The sequence below is a fragment of the Peromyscus leucopus genome, chromosome 2, assembly GCF_004664715.2.
Source record: "Peromyscus leucopus breed LL Stock chromosome 2, UCI_PerLeu_2.1, whole genome shotgun sequence".
In the NCBI taxonomy this organism is placed as follows: Eukaryota; Metazoa; Chordata; class Mammalia; order Rodentia; family Cricetidae; genus Peromyscus; species Peromyscus leucopus.
The window spans coordinates 132,410,585-132,428,406 of NC_051064.1; the positions used below are offsets into that span (position 1 = coordinate 132,410,585).

The 17,822-nt window shown below is 49.3% G+C and overlaps 1 protein-coding gene across 6 annotated transcripts in view; it reads right to left on the bottom strand.

Annotated features, from left to right (window-relative positions):
* The window catches only part of Ptpru (protein tyrosine phosphatase receptor type U), a 76,051-nt gene that overhangs the window by 12,537 nt on the left and 45,692 nt on the right, over positions 1–17,822 (bottom strand). For 3 of the 6 annotated variants that reach the window (XM_028887585.1, XM_037202984.1, XM_028887583.1), the window contains 4 exons: positions 7,417–7,607; positions 6,563–6,638; positions 6,028–6,104; positions 4,520–4,537 (listed from right to left, as the gene is read on the bottom strand). In XM_028887585.1, coding sequence (XP_028743418.1) covers positions 4,520–4,537; positions 6,028–6,104; positions 6,563–6,638; positions 7,417–7,607 — 362 coding nt within the window. The remainder of the gene's footprint in view (positions 1–4,519; positions 4,538–6,027; positions 6,105–6,562; positions 6,639–7,416; positions 7,608–17,822) is intronic. The other 3 variants (XM_028887588.2, XM_028887587.1, XM_028887584.2) reach the window with 1 other exon arrangement.

Consider the following 17,822-nt stretch of genomic DNA (forward strand, 5'->3'; position numbering starts at 1 on the left):
TCTATCTTCCATGAAAGAGAAACCAAGAGCTCCCTCGTCCTCTATCCCTAGGGACCTCAGGCCAAGTAGCAAAGAGCTGAGTTTCAAAAGATGCAGTGGCTCCAAGGTCCCTCACAAGGCTGCATCTTTGTGGGACAAGAGCCAGCCAGGAAGTCTGTGTAAAGTTTCCAAAGCAAAATGGTGGCAGGAGCGAGAAAGCCACCAAGCTCTGCCCCTGGCCCTCGCCACGGCTCCTTGCGATTCCTCTGGACCTCCAGACTTCGGGAACCCAAAGGGCTCTAGTGGTTCACTGCCAGGGTCAGTGCCAGCTGCCTTCAGGCAGACACCCTTTCCTCCTCTAGGCCTCCGTCTTCACGTCTATAAAGTAGATCATGACAAGACTTCCCTCCCAGGGAAGCGTTTGTCACTAGCCAAGCACAAAGCAGGGCCAACAGGAGCTGTTATTATTAGTCCTGTCTCAAAGGTCTCCAAAGGTCCAAACCGTGTTGACTTCAAGAGCTGCTCAGCTGGGTGTGGTAGCACGTGCCTTCAATCCCAGCACTCAGGAGGCAAAAGCAAGGGGAAAAAAATACAGCTGGGATGGGAGGTGACCTCCAGAGCGTTGGGGTCTAACGGACCTGGGTCCCTGTTGGCAGCTGCCAATAAGTGCCAGCACTTATTAGTCAGTATAAATAATGGAGTAATGGAACTCAATTAAAACTGATCAACTGGGCTGAGGATGAGGCTCAGGGGTAGAGCATATGCCTAGCATGTGGGAGACTCTGGATTCTATCCCAGCACACACACACACTACCACAATGATCCCAATGATTGGATGTTATAAAATTCATCTCTGTCACCTCACCAAGAGAACAGAAGTTTGGCGTTTTGGGTGCACAGAGACCCTGGGATATCGTCAAAGGCAAACTTGGGCTCAGAGCATGGGGGTGGATCTGGAAATATGTATTTCCAGCCAGTTCCTTGGCTGTGCCCACACTGCAGAGTCTCAGATAGTGGAGTAGCCAGCAAGGCTGGACCTTTCCAAGCCTCTGTCGCCCTCTGCAACTGAAAGATGACAGCCAGCCTACAGTTCCCCTGGGAAAAGCGACCCCCTTTCAAAGTGACTATGAAAAACCTCTGGAGTACGCTGCCCTCGCCACAGCAGTCTCTCCACGCCCAAGCCTTTGGCTCTGCGGCAGGTCAGTGGGACAGCAGAGGTGGAGGATGGGGAGGGCCGTTCCTAGCTGACTCCGCCTAGCAAGTAGTCAAGCTTGGAACAGGCTACCCTGAACGGCTTGTGCTTCTGTACCTGAAAAACCAGTTTGCCTAAGCTCCACCCCAACACAGGTTCATCATCAGAGTCAGTCAACTCTACCCTTCCCTCCAGGGCCCAGCTCCATACCAGCATTCAAGTGTTAGTCAGTAAATAACAGAGGGCCTGGACTCAACTAAACAGGTTGATCGGGCTTGAGAATACAGCTGAATGCTTGCCTGGCATGGGAGAGACCCTGGGATCCAGCCCCAGCATAAAAAGGAAGGAAACCTGATTGATTGCCCAGTGATTAGATGACCTAAAATTCAGTCCTGTTGCAACTGTTTCCAGCCCTTTCCAGGATCCTATTCTTTCATTGTTGGAAAATGACATTTTGGAGAAAGTGTGGCCCAGGGCCATCCAACCTACCTTGTCATGCAGGCCTATTAGTTCTGGTTTAATATTTACTTATAATTTATGCATATGTGCCTGCATGAATTTATGTGCACCATGTGCATGCAGGAACAGCAAAGACCAGAGGAGGGCATCAGATTCCCTAGAATTGGAATTACAATTGGTTGTGAGCCGCCTGTGGGTTGTTGGGAGTTGAACTCAGATCCTCTGGGAGAGCAGCCCGTGCTCTTAACCTCTGAGCATCTCTCCAAGGTCCGTGCAGCCCTATTTGAAGCAAGTGTACAGGCACACAACTCAAAAGTTCTCCACGTTCATTTTTTAAAAACACTATGACATTTTTATTTACTCTGTGATTATAGGGGAGAGTGCACATGGGCAAGTGCCACAGCACATGCCTGGAGGTCAGACCACAACCTACAGGAGTCAGTTCTCTCCTTCTCCTACACGGGACCCCAGGGCTCAAACTCTGGTCATCAGGCTGAGCGGCAGGCTTTTACCTGCTGAGCCATTTCACAGGCCTCACTTCTTAAATAAGACATGTTACATATTATATTTATTATATTATGTTATATTATATTATGTTACATATATCATATTACACAAAGAACACAAAGAGGTTTTGCTATGCCTATGTGTGTATGTATGCATATTCATATGTATGGGTGTACACATGCACAGGGAGGGGGTGGCATGAAAGGAGGGTACATGTGTGCATGTGTGTAGAAGCTAGGCAACAACAACCTCAAGTACCATTCTCAGAAGAGCTGTCCACCTCCTTGGAGACAGGGTCTCTCCTTGGCCTGATACCTTGCAATTAGGCTAAGCTGGCCGGCCAGCCCAAAAGATCCAGCTGGCTCTCCTTCCCCAGGGCTGGGATCACAAATGTGAATCCCCACCTGGGTTCTGGGGGTTGAACTGGGGTCCTCACACTCGCAAGGGAAGCATTTACCAACTCGGCCATGCCCAAACCCCCACAAACACAAGTTTTAAATGATCATATCTTGAAGTAAGGTGAGCAGATCGCCTCGCACACTTTCACTTTAGGGAAAGGTACTGGAGAGGTCTGGATCTCAGGCCCCAAGCCGGTGATGAGATCACACATCTGCGCCTAGCTGGAGTCTGAACGGGTGGTGCCGGGGGACAGTGGGATGATAACGCTGGCTTCTGGCCTTACACAAGTCATTTTATCTTTCTCAGATTCAACATTCTCACCTGTCCAATGATCCTTTGCATTCTAGGTCTGGTACCTGGCAGGTGCCGTCAGCAACATGATTGTTCACTGGCATTTGAGGTGGCATTAAGCCTAGTGAGACTTCTAAGGTATTTCTTAAGAGTCTTGACAAGTGGGAACCAAATGGGTGAGATTCAAAGGCAAGTGGGTCACCCACAGGGAACCAGCAAGTCTTAAGGCCAGTAAGGACCAATATTCATCACAACCCACAGGGGGCGCTAGGACTCAGCACATCCGCTGTCTTTTGTGAGCCTAATGGGCCTTTTATATTTGAGAATTTTACAAACCAACTGTGTGACTGCTCTCAAAATAAGGGGCACGGCTGGGATAATTGGCTGTCTCTGCCAAATGTGACTGGGGGAACCTCTCACGTCTTATGTTAGTCTCGCTATGTTGTCCGGAAGCTGATAATGAACAGAATCCTAGCCATGATAATAAAAAAATGAAATATCTTTTTTTAAGAAGATAAAATGGAAAATGTACCCACAAAATAGCAAAGGATACCAGTCATTAAATAGTATGAAATACAATCCTCACATTCAGGAGGCTGAGGCAAAAGACTCCTGTGAATTTGAGTCTGTCCTCAGCTACATAGTGAGTTCCAAGCCAGCCTAGATACAGAGTGAGAGCCCCATCTCGAAAAGCCAAAATAATAATAATGATTATACATACTATGAAAATAACATGTTTTAAAAATCAAATGAAAGGATGGCTACATTAGTTTGGGTTTGTTTGTTTTTGTTTTTTTTTTTTCCTCTTTCTTTCTTTCACTTGAGACAAGTTAGCCTCCAACTTACTATGTAGCTGAGGAGGACCTTGAATTTCTTTGTTTTTTGTCTTGTCTGTTTTTAAGACCAGGTCTTTCTACACAACCCTGGCTGTCCTGGAACTCACTCTGTAGACCAAGCTGGCCTCCAACTCAGAGATCCACCTGCCTCTGCCTCCCGAGGGCCACCACACCCAGTTTTCATAAGATGCTGGGTCTCAAACCCAGGGCTTCTTGCATGCTTGGCCAGCATTCCACTACCTGAGCTGTTCTCGGCCCTTGTTTTAATTCTCAAAAGAGCAAAAGATATTATGATTTTTAAACTGATATTCAAACTGATTTTAAAAAAAAAAAAGCACATTTGAATTGAGGCTAAATGGGGGGGGGGGGCAAGCTGATGGGAGTTGAGCTTTAAGCAAACTGACCACAGTGGAATTTGAACACCAAGGAGATGAATTAAGGAGGACTGGCCCAGGCCTGTGAGGCCTCGGCCTCTCGGTGGTGGAGACAAGGCTCTCAGGGTAGCTCCCCGCTACACACACCAGAAGCTCTGCAGAAGGGCAGAACTAGTGAAGCTCACAGGAAATGGCTACTAGACAAGGGGGACGGAGGTGCCAGCAGTGACCAGCACCCCAGCATAGCTGTCCTTGAGAGAGCAGAAGGTGGGAAGGAATGTCTCCCAGTGGGGAGACAGTCTTCAGCCGTGGCAGCCCCTGGCAGGCTGCTGGAATGGGTGGCTGGTGTTCAGTGCCAGGAGAGGGGAAGGAGAGAGAGAGAGAGAGAGAGCCAGCCAGAGCCTGTGAGAGAGCCCAGGACACAGCCAGTCCACCAGACAGGAGGAAGAGGAGGAGGAGGAGGAGAGGGAAGAGATACTTACTTGCCGGTTTATCCGAATCTTAATGATTCCAGTGAGGGAACAGAACAAAGCAAAAGAGACAGATGTTAGGCCAGAGGTGGATGGAGGTGGACGGGGCACAGGAGAGGCCAGAAAGGGTGACATGAGCTGGCAGGCAGAACAGAGACAGGAGTCCAGGACTTGGGTGGAGAGAGGGATGGGCATGTCCCTGTCAGAGCCCAAGAGAAACCAACCAGGTGGAACCCAGTGAGAAAGGTCCACTGTCTCCAAGCTGCCCAAGCCTGTGAGGCCAGGCTTGGCTCTTACCCAAGGCAAGGAACAGGATGGGAGGCAGGGAGAAGGCAAGGGGTTCTGGGAAACAAGGGTGGCACATTCAGCTCCAGGAGGAAGACGGAAGAGGGAGGGGAGAGTCATCTGTGGCGGTCCTGATGACCTCAGCCCAGGCACACTGTGGCTTCCTCCTGGCCTTTGCCTTCACCTTGCCGTATCTGCGTGCCCCTCCCCTTCCTCCACGGCCACACTGCTTCCTCCACACGGTCTACACAGCCAGCCCTGGCTCTGCCACTAACTGGCTCTGTGACCCCTTTCTTCCCGCCTATGCTTTCCCAGCTAATCTGAAATGAATTTCCTTCGATGTTAATCTCTTTCCCCCCACTAGAATCTCTGTATCATAAAAAAAAAAAAAAAAAGAAAAAGCAATGGTCACATGATCTCATCTCTAGCTCTGGTTTCAGGTGCTCAAAATACATTTCCTACACAATTAAAGGCTGCTCTTTCAATCTCAGCTTGCCGCACGGAGTGCAGTCAAGTCCCTGGGCCTTGCCCAGTTCCCATCACCACCACCCCCCATCCACACCTGGGAAGTCAACCCTCTCTTGGTCCCTCCCTTCCTCCCTCCAGTCCAGCCAGATCCAGTAGTTGTTAGGACAGTCAAATGGTCAGCATCAGAGGCTGCAGAGACAGCCTCACTCGCTGAGTCCTTTCTTTCCCATTCTAGCTGTGTGTCCTAAAACCAGTGGCTTCACCTCTCTGAGCTCCAGCTTCCTCCCCTGTCACACAGTGTGTGCTCAGTAAACCCGCCTCCCTCTATGTGAAGCACTGTAACCAAAGTCAAAACACTTGATCAACTTCCTGACGGTCCTGGGAGACGGCCCAAGGCCTTAGCCTGCCACGCAAGGCCTTTACCATCTAACCCTGCATAACCTCTTGAGCTTCACTCTGGAAATCGTGCGACTCCCACCTCCAAGCTCTTGGCCCCTTGCTGAGACAGCTCCTTCCTTCCTTCCTTCAGCCTCCCTGTCTGCCCCCCAGACCTTGTTCTACCTCCCCATGGGCCAGCACAGCCCTCAGGATGCGCTCCTGAAGGCCTCCACCTATTCTCAGCTCCCCATCTCTGAGTTCCCGGGCACCAAATGCAACCCAACCATTCAGACCCCCCTTTATTCTCTGGTAGGTTTCTGCCCTGCATGGACAGCGAGCCTGGACGGGACAGGGACAGGTAAGCAGAAAGAGCCAGGCCAGGCACTCACGTCTATGTAGTTGGCGGAGATGTAGTCGGCATCCGGGTCTCCCAACATCGGGTGCAGTTTCACTCGGTGACGGTCATCTGCGAACAGAGTGGCAGAGCAGGGCTGTGTCAGGGAGCCTGGGGCTTGGGAGGTGGGGAAGGTCTCCTGGAGGCTAGGAGAAGTGTCCAGGCATGGCCGCCAGGTGACCTTTACAAGGGCTCAGAGCTGACCAGGAAGCTTTGGCACCACGAGGCTGGGCCAAGGGTCTGAGTCTGGGTATGGAGTTAAGGAAGATGAGCAGCAATTAGCTGTGCGACCTTGAGGCAAGGTCTCAACTCCCGCAAACCTCTGTCTCCTCATCTCTAAGATAGGATTACCCTGCCTCCACTGTCACCAGGCAGTGACAGAGGCAATGGTGAGACCCTGTGCCCTCATATCCAGAGGCCAGAGCCCTTACATGTCGGAGGACCAGACTCCCCAGAGCATGCTCTGCCCACTCTCCTCCTTCCTCGCTTCCTCCTGGCATTGTGAGCCCCAACCCCTTCCCTGGACTCACAGGCTGACACTGTCTCCTGCCGGCTGCCCTTGAGCTTGTCTCTCTTTTTGGTGGCATCCCAGCCTTCAAAGAAACTCTGCCAATGGGAAAACGGTGGTCAGTGGGGGAGGGAGACCCCAAGACTCTCAGGACCCCTCCCCACACGGGGAATGACAAAGGCCGGGTGGGGCTGGGCAGGTAAGGGACAGGTTCAAAACACGCGAGTGTGTCTGGAAGGGAAAGCTGAGTCAAAGGGAGGTCAGAGTTCACGGGACCCTGAGTTCGACCCAGGGAAGAGAGGAGAGGTTAAATGATAAAGATTAAGAGCGGGGTGGGGGCTGGAGAGATGGCTCAGCAGTTAAGAGCACTGACTGCTCTTCCAGAGGGCCCGGGGTTCAATTCCCAGCACCCACATGGGAGCTCACGACTGTCTGAAACTCCGAGATCCAACACCCTCACACAGACATGCATGCAGGCAAAACACCAATGCACATAAAATAAAAAATAAATTAAAAAAAACTTTTTTTAAAAAAGAGTAAGATTAAGCATAAGTGGGGGTAGTACTGGTGTTCAGAGGAGGGTGGCTAGAATCCAATCAGAAGGAGCTTAAGATGCGGGGCAGGGGTCAATATCAGACTAGAGTTAGGTCAAGGTCAGCAATGATGTGGCTCCAACCAGAGACAGGAGAAGACTCAGGATCAGGGTGGAGATGAGACGGGACAGCGAGAAACCAGATTGTCTGAGCTTGAAGGAATGCTCGGAGGCAAGGTCAAAGTGTGAGGCTGAGCTGGGGACTGTGGGAGGAAGGTTCCAGCAGGGCTGGACGGAGAGCCGCCAAGTGAGGCTCCACAGTGCGGAGACCGGGCCGGGCCCACCTCATATTCCTGCTTGAAGCCATAGCCCTCCGCTGTCTTCATCTGGTTGATGTGCTGCAGGAGGTCGGCCACCCGTACTGCGGGGTGCAACTGTCCTGTGTGATACGGGGATCCCTTCCGGCCACACGGGCGCCGAGGGGAGCCCCCCAGGAGGCTGCTGGCCTCGGTGACCCCGCTGCTTCGCTGGTCTCCTGTAGCCAGAGGAAGGGGAAAGGGCTCTCATGTATATGCATACCCAGCCCGGAATCCCCTAGATGGACCCAGGCAGAGTGGAGGCAGGGCGCACAGCCCACATGGAGTCAAACTTAGCGAGGTTACCCCCGTCCGAGCTCCTGCAAGCCCTTCCCTTCTGTCTCTCTGGTTTCCCATCTACAAAATAAGCAGGTCATCTGAAGTGACCCCTGAAGGGTCCTCACGGCTGTATCAATCGCCCCGTGATCCCGTGACACCTTCACACCACCCTGCCAGGTTTCACTGCTCAACCTGCACAGGCAGCATGAGCAGAGCCCTGGACATGCCCTCCTCTTCCAGGGAACAATCTGGAACGTTGGCAACTCCCAGCAATTACCCCCATTCAAAGACGAGCCGAGCAAAATTAGCTTGCGCAGCCGCCCCCTCCACCGACAACGCCAGGCACCTGAATAGAGTGTTTCTCCTGTGCCAGCATTTCCATTGTGAGCCAGTACAGTGGCCCAGACGAGGGGGCCCCACGGACCCCAGACCCTGCCAGACAGACACACCCCCTCTCCAGTTCTTAGAATCAGCATCCCCTGGACATCCCACCCTGGTTCCAGGGATCGGGTCTGAGACTGGGGAAAGCAGCCACAGTCTCTCCTACCCAAGCCCTCACTCACTATCTGTCTCCTGTCTGCTTTCAGGAAAGGCTGCATGACTGACGGGAGGTCTGTTCCTCACATTTCCACTGGTCTGATCTGGCCGGGACTGTGAAGGGATCGCTGGTGGGTGCCTGTTCTTCCCTTCCCTGGGCCTCCCACATACTGTTTCCCCCTGTCCTAATACCCTTCCTCCCCATCCTTTATGCCTGGAGAACTCATACCTAGCCTCCAGGTCTCAGGCAAAATGATCCCCTAGAGGCCTTCTCCAGGGCTGGCCTATGTTCCTCCTTATGTGACTCACAGAGAAGATGAATGCAAGATACCCAGGCCACCTCCCCAGACCCCAGGCAGATCAGAGAGACTGCCCCTTCAGCTTCCCATGCCAAGGTTTGGAAGCTGCCTCTGGGTAGGAACTCAAGGCCACAGCATAGCTTCTTACTTTGCCATTCTCTCAGCAGCCCCAGTCCTAAAGTGTCCAGATTAACAGAGAACTGCCTCCTGTGTTTGATTCTGAGTTCTGGTCGCTCACAGCTGGAGAACTGGCCAGTTACTAGGTTATCGTGTGGTCAGATGCCCCATGCCCTTAACCTCACAGATGGAGAACTGGTCAGTTACTAGGTTATCATGTGGTCAGATGCACCATGTCCTTGACCTCACAGCTGGAGAAGCTGAGGTTCAAAGAAACAAAAGAGGACTCTGCCATCGTGGTAAGTACAGTAATTGTTCAAGATGGCTGAGTAGGCAAAGTGTTCCCTGTGCAAGCTTGAGGACCTGAGTTCAGATCCCCAGCATCCAAGTAAAAAGCTGGGCACAGTGGCAGACACCTTTAACCCCAACAACATGAAAAGCAGAAGCAGATGTGTCCTGGGGGCTTGCTAGACAGCCAGTCTAGCTGAATCTGGCAGTTCTGAGTCCAGAGAAACCCTGTCTCACAAGATAAGGAGCCACTGAGGAAGACATCCCCAAAACCTCTGGACTCCACACGAGACTGCAAATATGTGGATACGCGTGTGCACATACTTACACACATGTGTATGCACATACGAGTAATTGCACACATATGCATGTACATGTGAACACTTATATATACACGTGCAGGCTCCCATAAACACACACACACACAAATTCGGTAAAGAGAGGAGGAGATCTGTGTTTAAAGGAATCTGTGCAACTCTGATGTAAACAAAAATAAGAAGCCAGACTAGTAGAAACGCATGAACTGTGGACCAATAGCTGAGGAGCCCCCATGGTACTGGGCTAGGCCCTCTGGATAAGCAAGACAGTTGTTTAGCTTGGACTGTTTAGGAGGCCCCCAGGCACTGGGTTCGGGACCTGTCCTTAGTGCATGAGCCGGCTTTTTGGAGCCTAGTGCCTATGGTGAGACACTCTGTGAGCAGCCTTGGTGCAGGGAGGAGGGGCTTGGACCTGCCTCAACTGAATGCTGACTCCCCATGGGAGACCTGACCTTGGAGGAGGTGAGAATGGAGGGTGGGTTGGAGGGGGAACTGGGAAGGACAGGGTGGGAGGAGGGAGGATAGGAGAATCTGTGGTTGGTATGTAAAATGAATAGAAAATCTCTTAATAAAAAAAAAAGGAGTCTGTACAATTCTGATGTAAACAAAAATAAGCAGGTTTATTCCCAGTAAGACCTCTCGGGGCTTCCAGCATGTTGGTGTGCATCTGAAATATTCAAGAGACAAATGGAAGGAGGGGGCTTCACGACTCACCATGGAGGGCTCTTTGTGTTTTACAAAGACATCCTCAGGGGCTGCAACACAGTGGGGTGGAGACTGCCAGGAGCCTCTGGAGTCAGGCAGATCTGAGATTGAATCCCAGCTCTACACATGACCTTGGGATGCTGTTGAGTCCCTCTAAACTCCTACTTTTACAGGTCAAATGAAGTAAAAACTGATGCTGCTCAACAGGCCACTATCAGTGTGAAATAATGAGACAACGTGTAAGATTCACCCAGAGAGCCCGGCCCTGGGTAGCACCACCCACGGCACTCCCTGGCACTGTGTCCAGGAGAGGAAGTCCCTGAAAGCCAGGGCAGCTAACCCACTGAATGCATGGTCCTTCCATTGTAAGACACTGGTCCAGCCTGAAAAGCCAGTTCCAAGAAGCAGCCAGGACTACACAAGGTGAGGAAATGCAAGACTTCAAGAAGAGTTTCTAGGGCTGGGGAGATGGCTCAGAGGACAGAGCACTTGTTACACAAACCATCTGACCTGAGTTCAATCCCCAGCACTTACGTAAAAAGATCCAGGCATGGTGGCTTGGGCTGGTAACCCCAGTGCTAGGAAGGCAGAGGCAATAAACAAACAAACAAACAAAAATCCTTGGCAGCTCACTGACTAAACAGTCTAGCCTAGTGTGAACTACAGGGTCAGTGAGAGACCCTGTCTCAGATGATGAGGAACTGAGGACACCTGATGTCAACTTCTGGCATCCAAATGCATACACACACACACACACACACACACACACACACACACACACACGAATACACACATACATGTATACACACAAGCACACACAGACACACATGTACATACACACGTGCATACACAAAGGATTTCTGCTGTCTCAAAGAACTCAGCTCAGGGGTTTGCTGTGAACACAGAGCCAATGGCTCACAAAGTGAACACCAGGTAGAAAGAGAACCAATGAGGGTGACAGGAAATTGACCGCTTATCCCACAGATCCCGATCAGCCCACGTGACCAGCAGACACAGAGGTACAGTCAGTCTCTGATGAGCAAGAACCAGACTGAAACCAGATGTGAAGCCAAAGCTGAATCTAGGTAGCTTATAGCTGAGCCGAAGAACAAGACAAGATACTCAACAGATGAGACCACCAGAAAAGGGTGGAGTCATATGCCATGACCTGGTTTCCTGGGCTCAGAGAAGCCAGGCCCCCATTCCCTTAGCTATGGGATCTAAGAAGCACTTTCCACCCCATCCCTATTTCTGCCCCGAGGACCAACTGTTCACCTACTAGCAGGGTGATTGTTCCCAGGGACTGGGCAAATGGCTCCATGGGTAAGAGCTTGCCAAGGAGGCATGATCCATAGTTGCCCGCATAAAAAAAATCAGGCACAGCAGCATATGCTTGTAACCCCAATGCTGCTGGGAGTGGGACAGGGTGGAAACAGGCTGGGGTCCTGGTAGGTAGGGAAGAGGGAGAAAGCCAGGACAGGCAGTCAACACCTCTGCTTCCTGGTGGCCTGGTGTGAGCAGTTCTACTCTGCTGTCCCCTTCTCACACTATGGGACTAAAACCATTGAAACAGTGAGCCAAAATAATAATATATAATAGCTTTAGTAATAATAAAATAATAATAAAAATAGCTTCCTTCCTGAAGCTACTTGTATCAGGGCACTGAAAAGATCGAATGAATGCAATATGGTTTTCTGTTGTAAACCCAAACTGGGTCTCTGGTATTTGGAAAAGACAAGAAAGGGGAGGTTGAGCCAAGTGGTCATGAGTAGACAAAGCATGAGAGAGAGCTAAGACTCAGCTCCAGTCTCCTAGACACATGGTTTTCCAGATACTGTAAGCTGGCCTTCACTGTGTCCACCCTCCCCATCCCACCACCAACCAAATCGCCCCTTTTCCAATGGCACTCAGCTGCAAGGCCTGTGCCCTCCTGTGGTGGTTTGAATGAAAATGGCTCCCATAGGCCCATAGGGAGTCACACTATTCAACGTGGCCTTGTCGGAGTAGGTGTGGCCTTGTTGGAGGAAGTGTGTCACTCCCAGTGAGCTTTGAGGCTTCAGAAGCTCAAGCCAGGCCCAGTGGCTCACTTGCTCTTCCTACTGCCTGCCAATCCAGATGTAGAATTCTCAGCTACCTCTCCAGCACCATGTCTGCCTGCATGGCCGCCATGCTCCCCTTCCATAACAATAGACTAGCCTCTGAACTGTAAGCCAGCCCCAACTAAATGTTTTCCTGCTGTGGTCATAGTGTCTCTTCTCAGCCATAGAAACCCTAACTAAGACACCACCCTACCTCAACACCCACTCTCCCCATGCCCACCACGTGTGTCCAGCCCAGTGGGAATGGCTCTGGTCCCTCCTATGCTCACCTCCAAGCACTTGCATCTGTTGCTCCTCATCCTACATGCCTGTCCTCCCCACCTCCGACTCCTAAATCTTTCTTGCCCTCAGAGCCAGCCCCATGCAGCACACACAAGCGTTGGCCATTCAGAAAGACCACCTCTGACTATGTGACCTGGACAAGTGATTTCCCCTCTCTGAGCCTCTTTTTCCTCTTTTCTTTCTGCTCAATTGTTTGCTCATTTATTTGCTTTTGAGATAGGTCTCAGGTAGCCCAGGCTGGCTTCAACATCCTTATTGTAACCAAGGATAACTCCCGCCTTCACCACCCAAATGCTGGGGTTATAGGCATGAGTCACCACGCCCTATGAATGTAATGCTTGTGATCTAACCCAGGACTTCCTTCACATCAAGCAATCATGCCATCCCATGAGACACATCCCCAGCCCTCCTTTTTCCTGTTTGGTTTTTTAGGTTTTGTTTTGTTTTGTTTTGTTTTGTTTTTGGTAAAATGAAGGTTGATGATTACTACCAAGTAATGTAAAACTGTGAGAATTCGAGAAGGAAAACTGCAAAAAGGAAGTAAGTGCACATCGAACTTGAAAATGTACATGAAACAGACAAATTCCCAGACAAATGTAACACCAATTGCATCGTTTTCTGATATATGTGTGATATTTTTATAGACATATCAAAAAATCTAAAGTGACTCAAAAACAGAAAGTCTGAAGGCCTGGCTCATTTAAAGACGGTGATGATAAATTTTACATCTTGGGCTGGGGAAACGGCTCAGTGGGTCGAGGTACCCGTCACCGACTCTGCCGACCTGAGTTCAATCCTCAAGACCCGCACAGTAAAAGGAGAGAACTCTTACTAGCTGTCCGCTGACCACCCACATACACACACACACACACACACACACACACACACACACACACACACACACACACAGTGGCACTCACATACCTGCAGACACACACATATATGCACAGAAAATATGTAAAAAATATATAAATAGCACTAATTGTCTCCAACGCTTAAAAGGTGGTGGCCCTGGTCTCATTTCCCAGGATTACTCTGGACTCCTCAATTAGTCCTTGAGTTCCCTAGGAGAGGAACTACAGTTCATTCATCTCTCTTTCTTCCCCCATCCCCCACCCCCATTCCGCCTTTTCCAAGGGCACTCAGTAGCAAGGCCTGTGCCAACCCCAACTTAACACCTTTTTTTTAAGAGCCTTAAGGGTTCTTATTTGTTTACTTTGGGTTTGTTTTTTGTTTTGTTGTTGTTTTTTGAGACAGGGTTTCTCTGTGTAGCCCTGGCTGTCCTGGAACTCACTTTGTAGACCAGGCTGGCCTCGAACTCACAGAGATCCGCCTGCCTCTGCCTCCCAAGTGCTGGGATTAAAGGCGTGCACCACTAACACCTGGCTATTTTGGTATTTTTTGAGATAGGGTCTCACTACATAGCCCTGGCTATCCTGGAACTCACTATGTAGAACAGCAGGCTGGCCTCAAATTCATAGAGATCTGCCCACCCCTGCCTCTGGAGTACAGGAATTAAAGGCATGCATCACCATGCCCAGCAAAATGTAATATTTTTAAAAGAAATTTTAAATCTTTCCATAAAGAAAACAACAACTGAAAAGATTGTTTTTTGATGAATCCCACCAAACTTTCCAGAAGTGAATAAGTCTAACTGTCCATGATAAAGGAAAAAGAGCAGAAACCCAGTGCATTTTTAAAATTCTGACACCAAAACCAGACAGGAGAAGTACAAAGCAGAACCTTGTCGGAGAAGAGCCTACCCAGAAAGACCTCTTGAAGATCTTGAACAATGGCTACAATAAGTTCGAAGATGTAACAGTGTCACTCACTTCATTAACAAATGAAAGGGAAACCATGGCTATTGCAGTAAGCACAGGCAAGAACGGCTGGTAAGTTTAATGACTGTTTAGTCTAAAACCCACTTAGCAAACTGAAAACTGAAGGGAATTATTAACCCCCAAACCCTCATCAAACCAGTCTCCATGTTTAAATGTTGGAAGCATCTTCATAAAGCCAATAACTCAAGACAAAGATGCCTACCTGCTATGACACTTCTACTCACTATAATACTACAGGTATGTATTTAGAGCTTCAATTGCTAAGACCAAATACCATGACCACAGCAACTCTTACAAAGGAAAACAATTAATGGGACGGCTTATAGTTCAGAAGTCAGTCCATTATCATCATGGTGGGACACGGTGGCATGCAGGCAGACATGGTGCTGGAGAAGGAGCTGAGAACTTTACATCTTGATCCGTAGGCAACAGGAAGTAGTCTGAGACACTGGGTGTGGCTTGAGCATATATGAGACTTCAAAGCCCGCCTCCACAGTGACACACTTCCTCCAACAAAGCCACAGCTCCTAATAGTGCCACTACCCTTTGGGGACCATTTTCTTTCAGACCACCACAAGGTACTCAACAGTGAAGTTCAGAAAACCATGGAAAGAAAAGCCTAGAACAGTGTTTCTCAACGATGTGGGTCAAGACCCCTTGGAGGGGGTTCACATATCAGATATCCTGCACATCAGATATTTACATTGTGACTCATAACAGTAGCAAAATTACGGTTATGAAGTAGCAACAAAATAATTTGATGATTGGACGTCACCACAACATGAGGAACTGTATTAAAGGGTCGAGGCGTTAGGAAGGTTGAGAACCCCTGTCCTAGAAGAAATGGAAGTGCTGGTGTCTGCAGATCCTTTGCGACACTGGAAACCTGAAAGATTCTGCAGATACATTAGATATAAGAACGTCTATGGAGGAGTATGAACTTAAGGTCAAGCCACGTATCAAAAATCAACTACAAGCTGGGTGTGGTAGCACACACCATTAATCCAATCACTCTGGAGGCAGAGGCAAGAGAATCTCTGTGAGTTTCAGGCCAGCCTGGTCTACAGAGTAAGTTCCAGGACAGCCAGAGCTACAGTGAAATCCTGTCTCCAAAAGAGAAAGAGAAAAAAAAAAAAGAAATGATGGAGAGATCAAGGGAAGGAGCTGTTTTTAAGTGCACTGCTTGCAATCGAAGTAAAAAATAAGAACTAGTAAAATGAATCGCTCAGCAGGAAAGGGGGCTTGCCACTAAACCTGATGATCTGAGTTCAAATCCTGGGGGACCCACAAAGTAGAAGAAAAGAACTGACTCCTAAAAATTGTCCTCTGACCTACACACACACACACACACACACACACACACACAATTTTAAGTTCCTGAGTAGGCGACCTGGAGAAGGTACAGCTTAGTGTAAGACACTGCCCTTAGCGTGCACCAAGCCTGGGTTCAGTCCTCAGCACCAAAGAGTAAAGAGCCGACATAGCTCCCAAAGGATGTACAAGAGTTTATGGAGAAAAATGTAGAGTAAGTTAGCAAGGCGACGTGTCATGGTCATGCACAGCGTCCATGAGAGGAAAGATGTCTTGTAAGACCTCAGTTCTCTTAAAATTGATCCATAGATCTGATATGAAGCCACTCGAAAATAGTTCTAAAATTCGTTGGCAAAGAGATTGAAGACACAAAACACATGAAGAGCAAAGCGGGTGGGTACATCTCAGATACCAAGACAGCTAAGAGCACCCCATGACTTCAGCCCAGGGGCCACAAAACCGGCCCGATAGAAGAGAACCAGAACTCAGTCCACACATCACAGCACTGGGCGGACTGATGGGGACAGTGAGAGGTCTCAGCAGGTAAAGGCGCCTGCCGCACAAGCCTGGCGACCTGACTTTGATTCCCCAAACCCACCAAAATGCAGAGGAAGAAGACAGACTCACAAAGTTGTCCTCCAGCCTCTGCATGTCCACAGTGGCACGAGCCTCCCCACCCCAGGTCAGATACACAGAAAATAAATCAAAGCAGGCTTTTAGGAGAGAAAATGATACAGAAGTTGCCCATTATTCCTGCAGATTAAAGAAAATCCTTAATTCACGCCACTCACAAAAATAGATTTCAGAGAAAGATTTAAATATGAATTGCAAAATATGAAGTTTGAGGGAACTAAGGGTTAAAAATGCTTAATGACGTGTGTGTATGTATGTATGAATGTGTATGCATGTGTATGTGTGTGTGCATGTGTGTACATGTGTATATATGTGTATGTGTGTGGTGTGTGTGTGTATGTTGTGTGTGTGTGTATGCGTGTGTATATGTGGGGCGGGGATGTGTGTGTATGTGTGCATGTGCACACTCCTGTGGATGTAGCTGTGGGTGGGTGCCCATGCGTGTGGAAGTCAGAGGCTGACACTGGGTGCCCTCTCCACCTCATTTTTCAGGACGGGTCTCTCCCTGGACCTGGAGCTCACCACTTCGGCTCCACTAGCTGACCAGTAAGCTCTGGGGACCTCGTGTGCCTAGCCCTTAAAGGCTGAACCACCTCTCCAGCCCTTGCTTGGCCTTTGAAAGGTTGGTTCTGGGGCTTGAACTCAGGTCCTCACACTTGTGCGGCAAGCGCTTTACCCACAGAGTCATCTTCCTGGCCCCTGAGAAGAAATCAAAGAACAACAGAAAGAGGAAGTCACAGAGAAAAGAACTGGCAAATGTAAGGACATTAAAATAAAGACTTTCCTATTCCTCTAAAGATGCTATAAATAACCCGGAAAGACGAGCTACAAACTGGGGAAAGATATTTGCAATTCATAGGCAGCAAATGATTATTATCCTGAATATATAAAGAACTCCTAAAAACCACTAAGAAAGCAACCAAAAAAACCTAACAGAAAATGAGGTGAAAGATGTGAGCAGGCGTTTCACGGAAGAAGAGGCCTGAATGCCAATCATGCCTGGAAAATGTGTTCAACCTCATTAGCGCTCAGAGAAATGCAAATGAAGACTATAGAAAATCACCCTTCCATACAAACCAGCTCCGCAAAGGAAAGGAGGCTGGTGAATCCTAATCCTGGTGTACAGCAACAAAGCCTCTCACACGAGAAGGGGCGAAGCGAAACTGCTTTGGGAAACATCCTCGTCCCGTCTCAGGAGGTGGAAGGCGCACGTACTTCATCATCCAGTGAGTCGACGTCTAGGATCTCACAGGCAGGAGTGTCTAAAGACCTGCGTAATGGTTCTCAGAAGCCCCACTGTGCCAACAGGAGACCAGAAGTGATAAATAGTCACAAAGAACGCAACTGTGACATAACCATACACCAGAGAACAGTTCATGAAAGACAGCAAAGCCGAATGTCCACATGGGCAAGTGTGAGAACATGACATTGGCTTGAACAACAGCCTGTGGGTTCCTTCTTACAAAGCTAGAACATGAGTAAAATTACACAGTGTGCTCTTTAGGGAATATGTACACATGGAATAACTGACCTTAAAAGGCCAGATAGTTGGGCAGACAGACTGGAGAGACGGTGCAGATGTTGAGGGCTCGTTGCTCTTTTGTTGTTTACTTTCTGATGTCTTTTTTGTGAGGGGTGCCGAGGTTAGAACCCAGGGCCTCCTATGTGCTACATGAGCATCTGCCA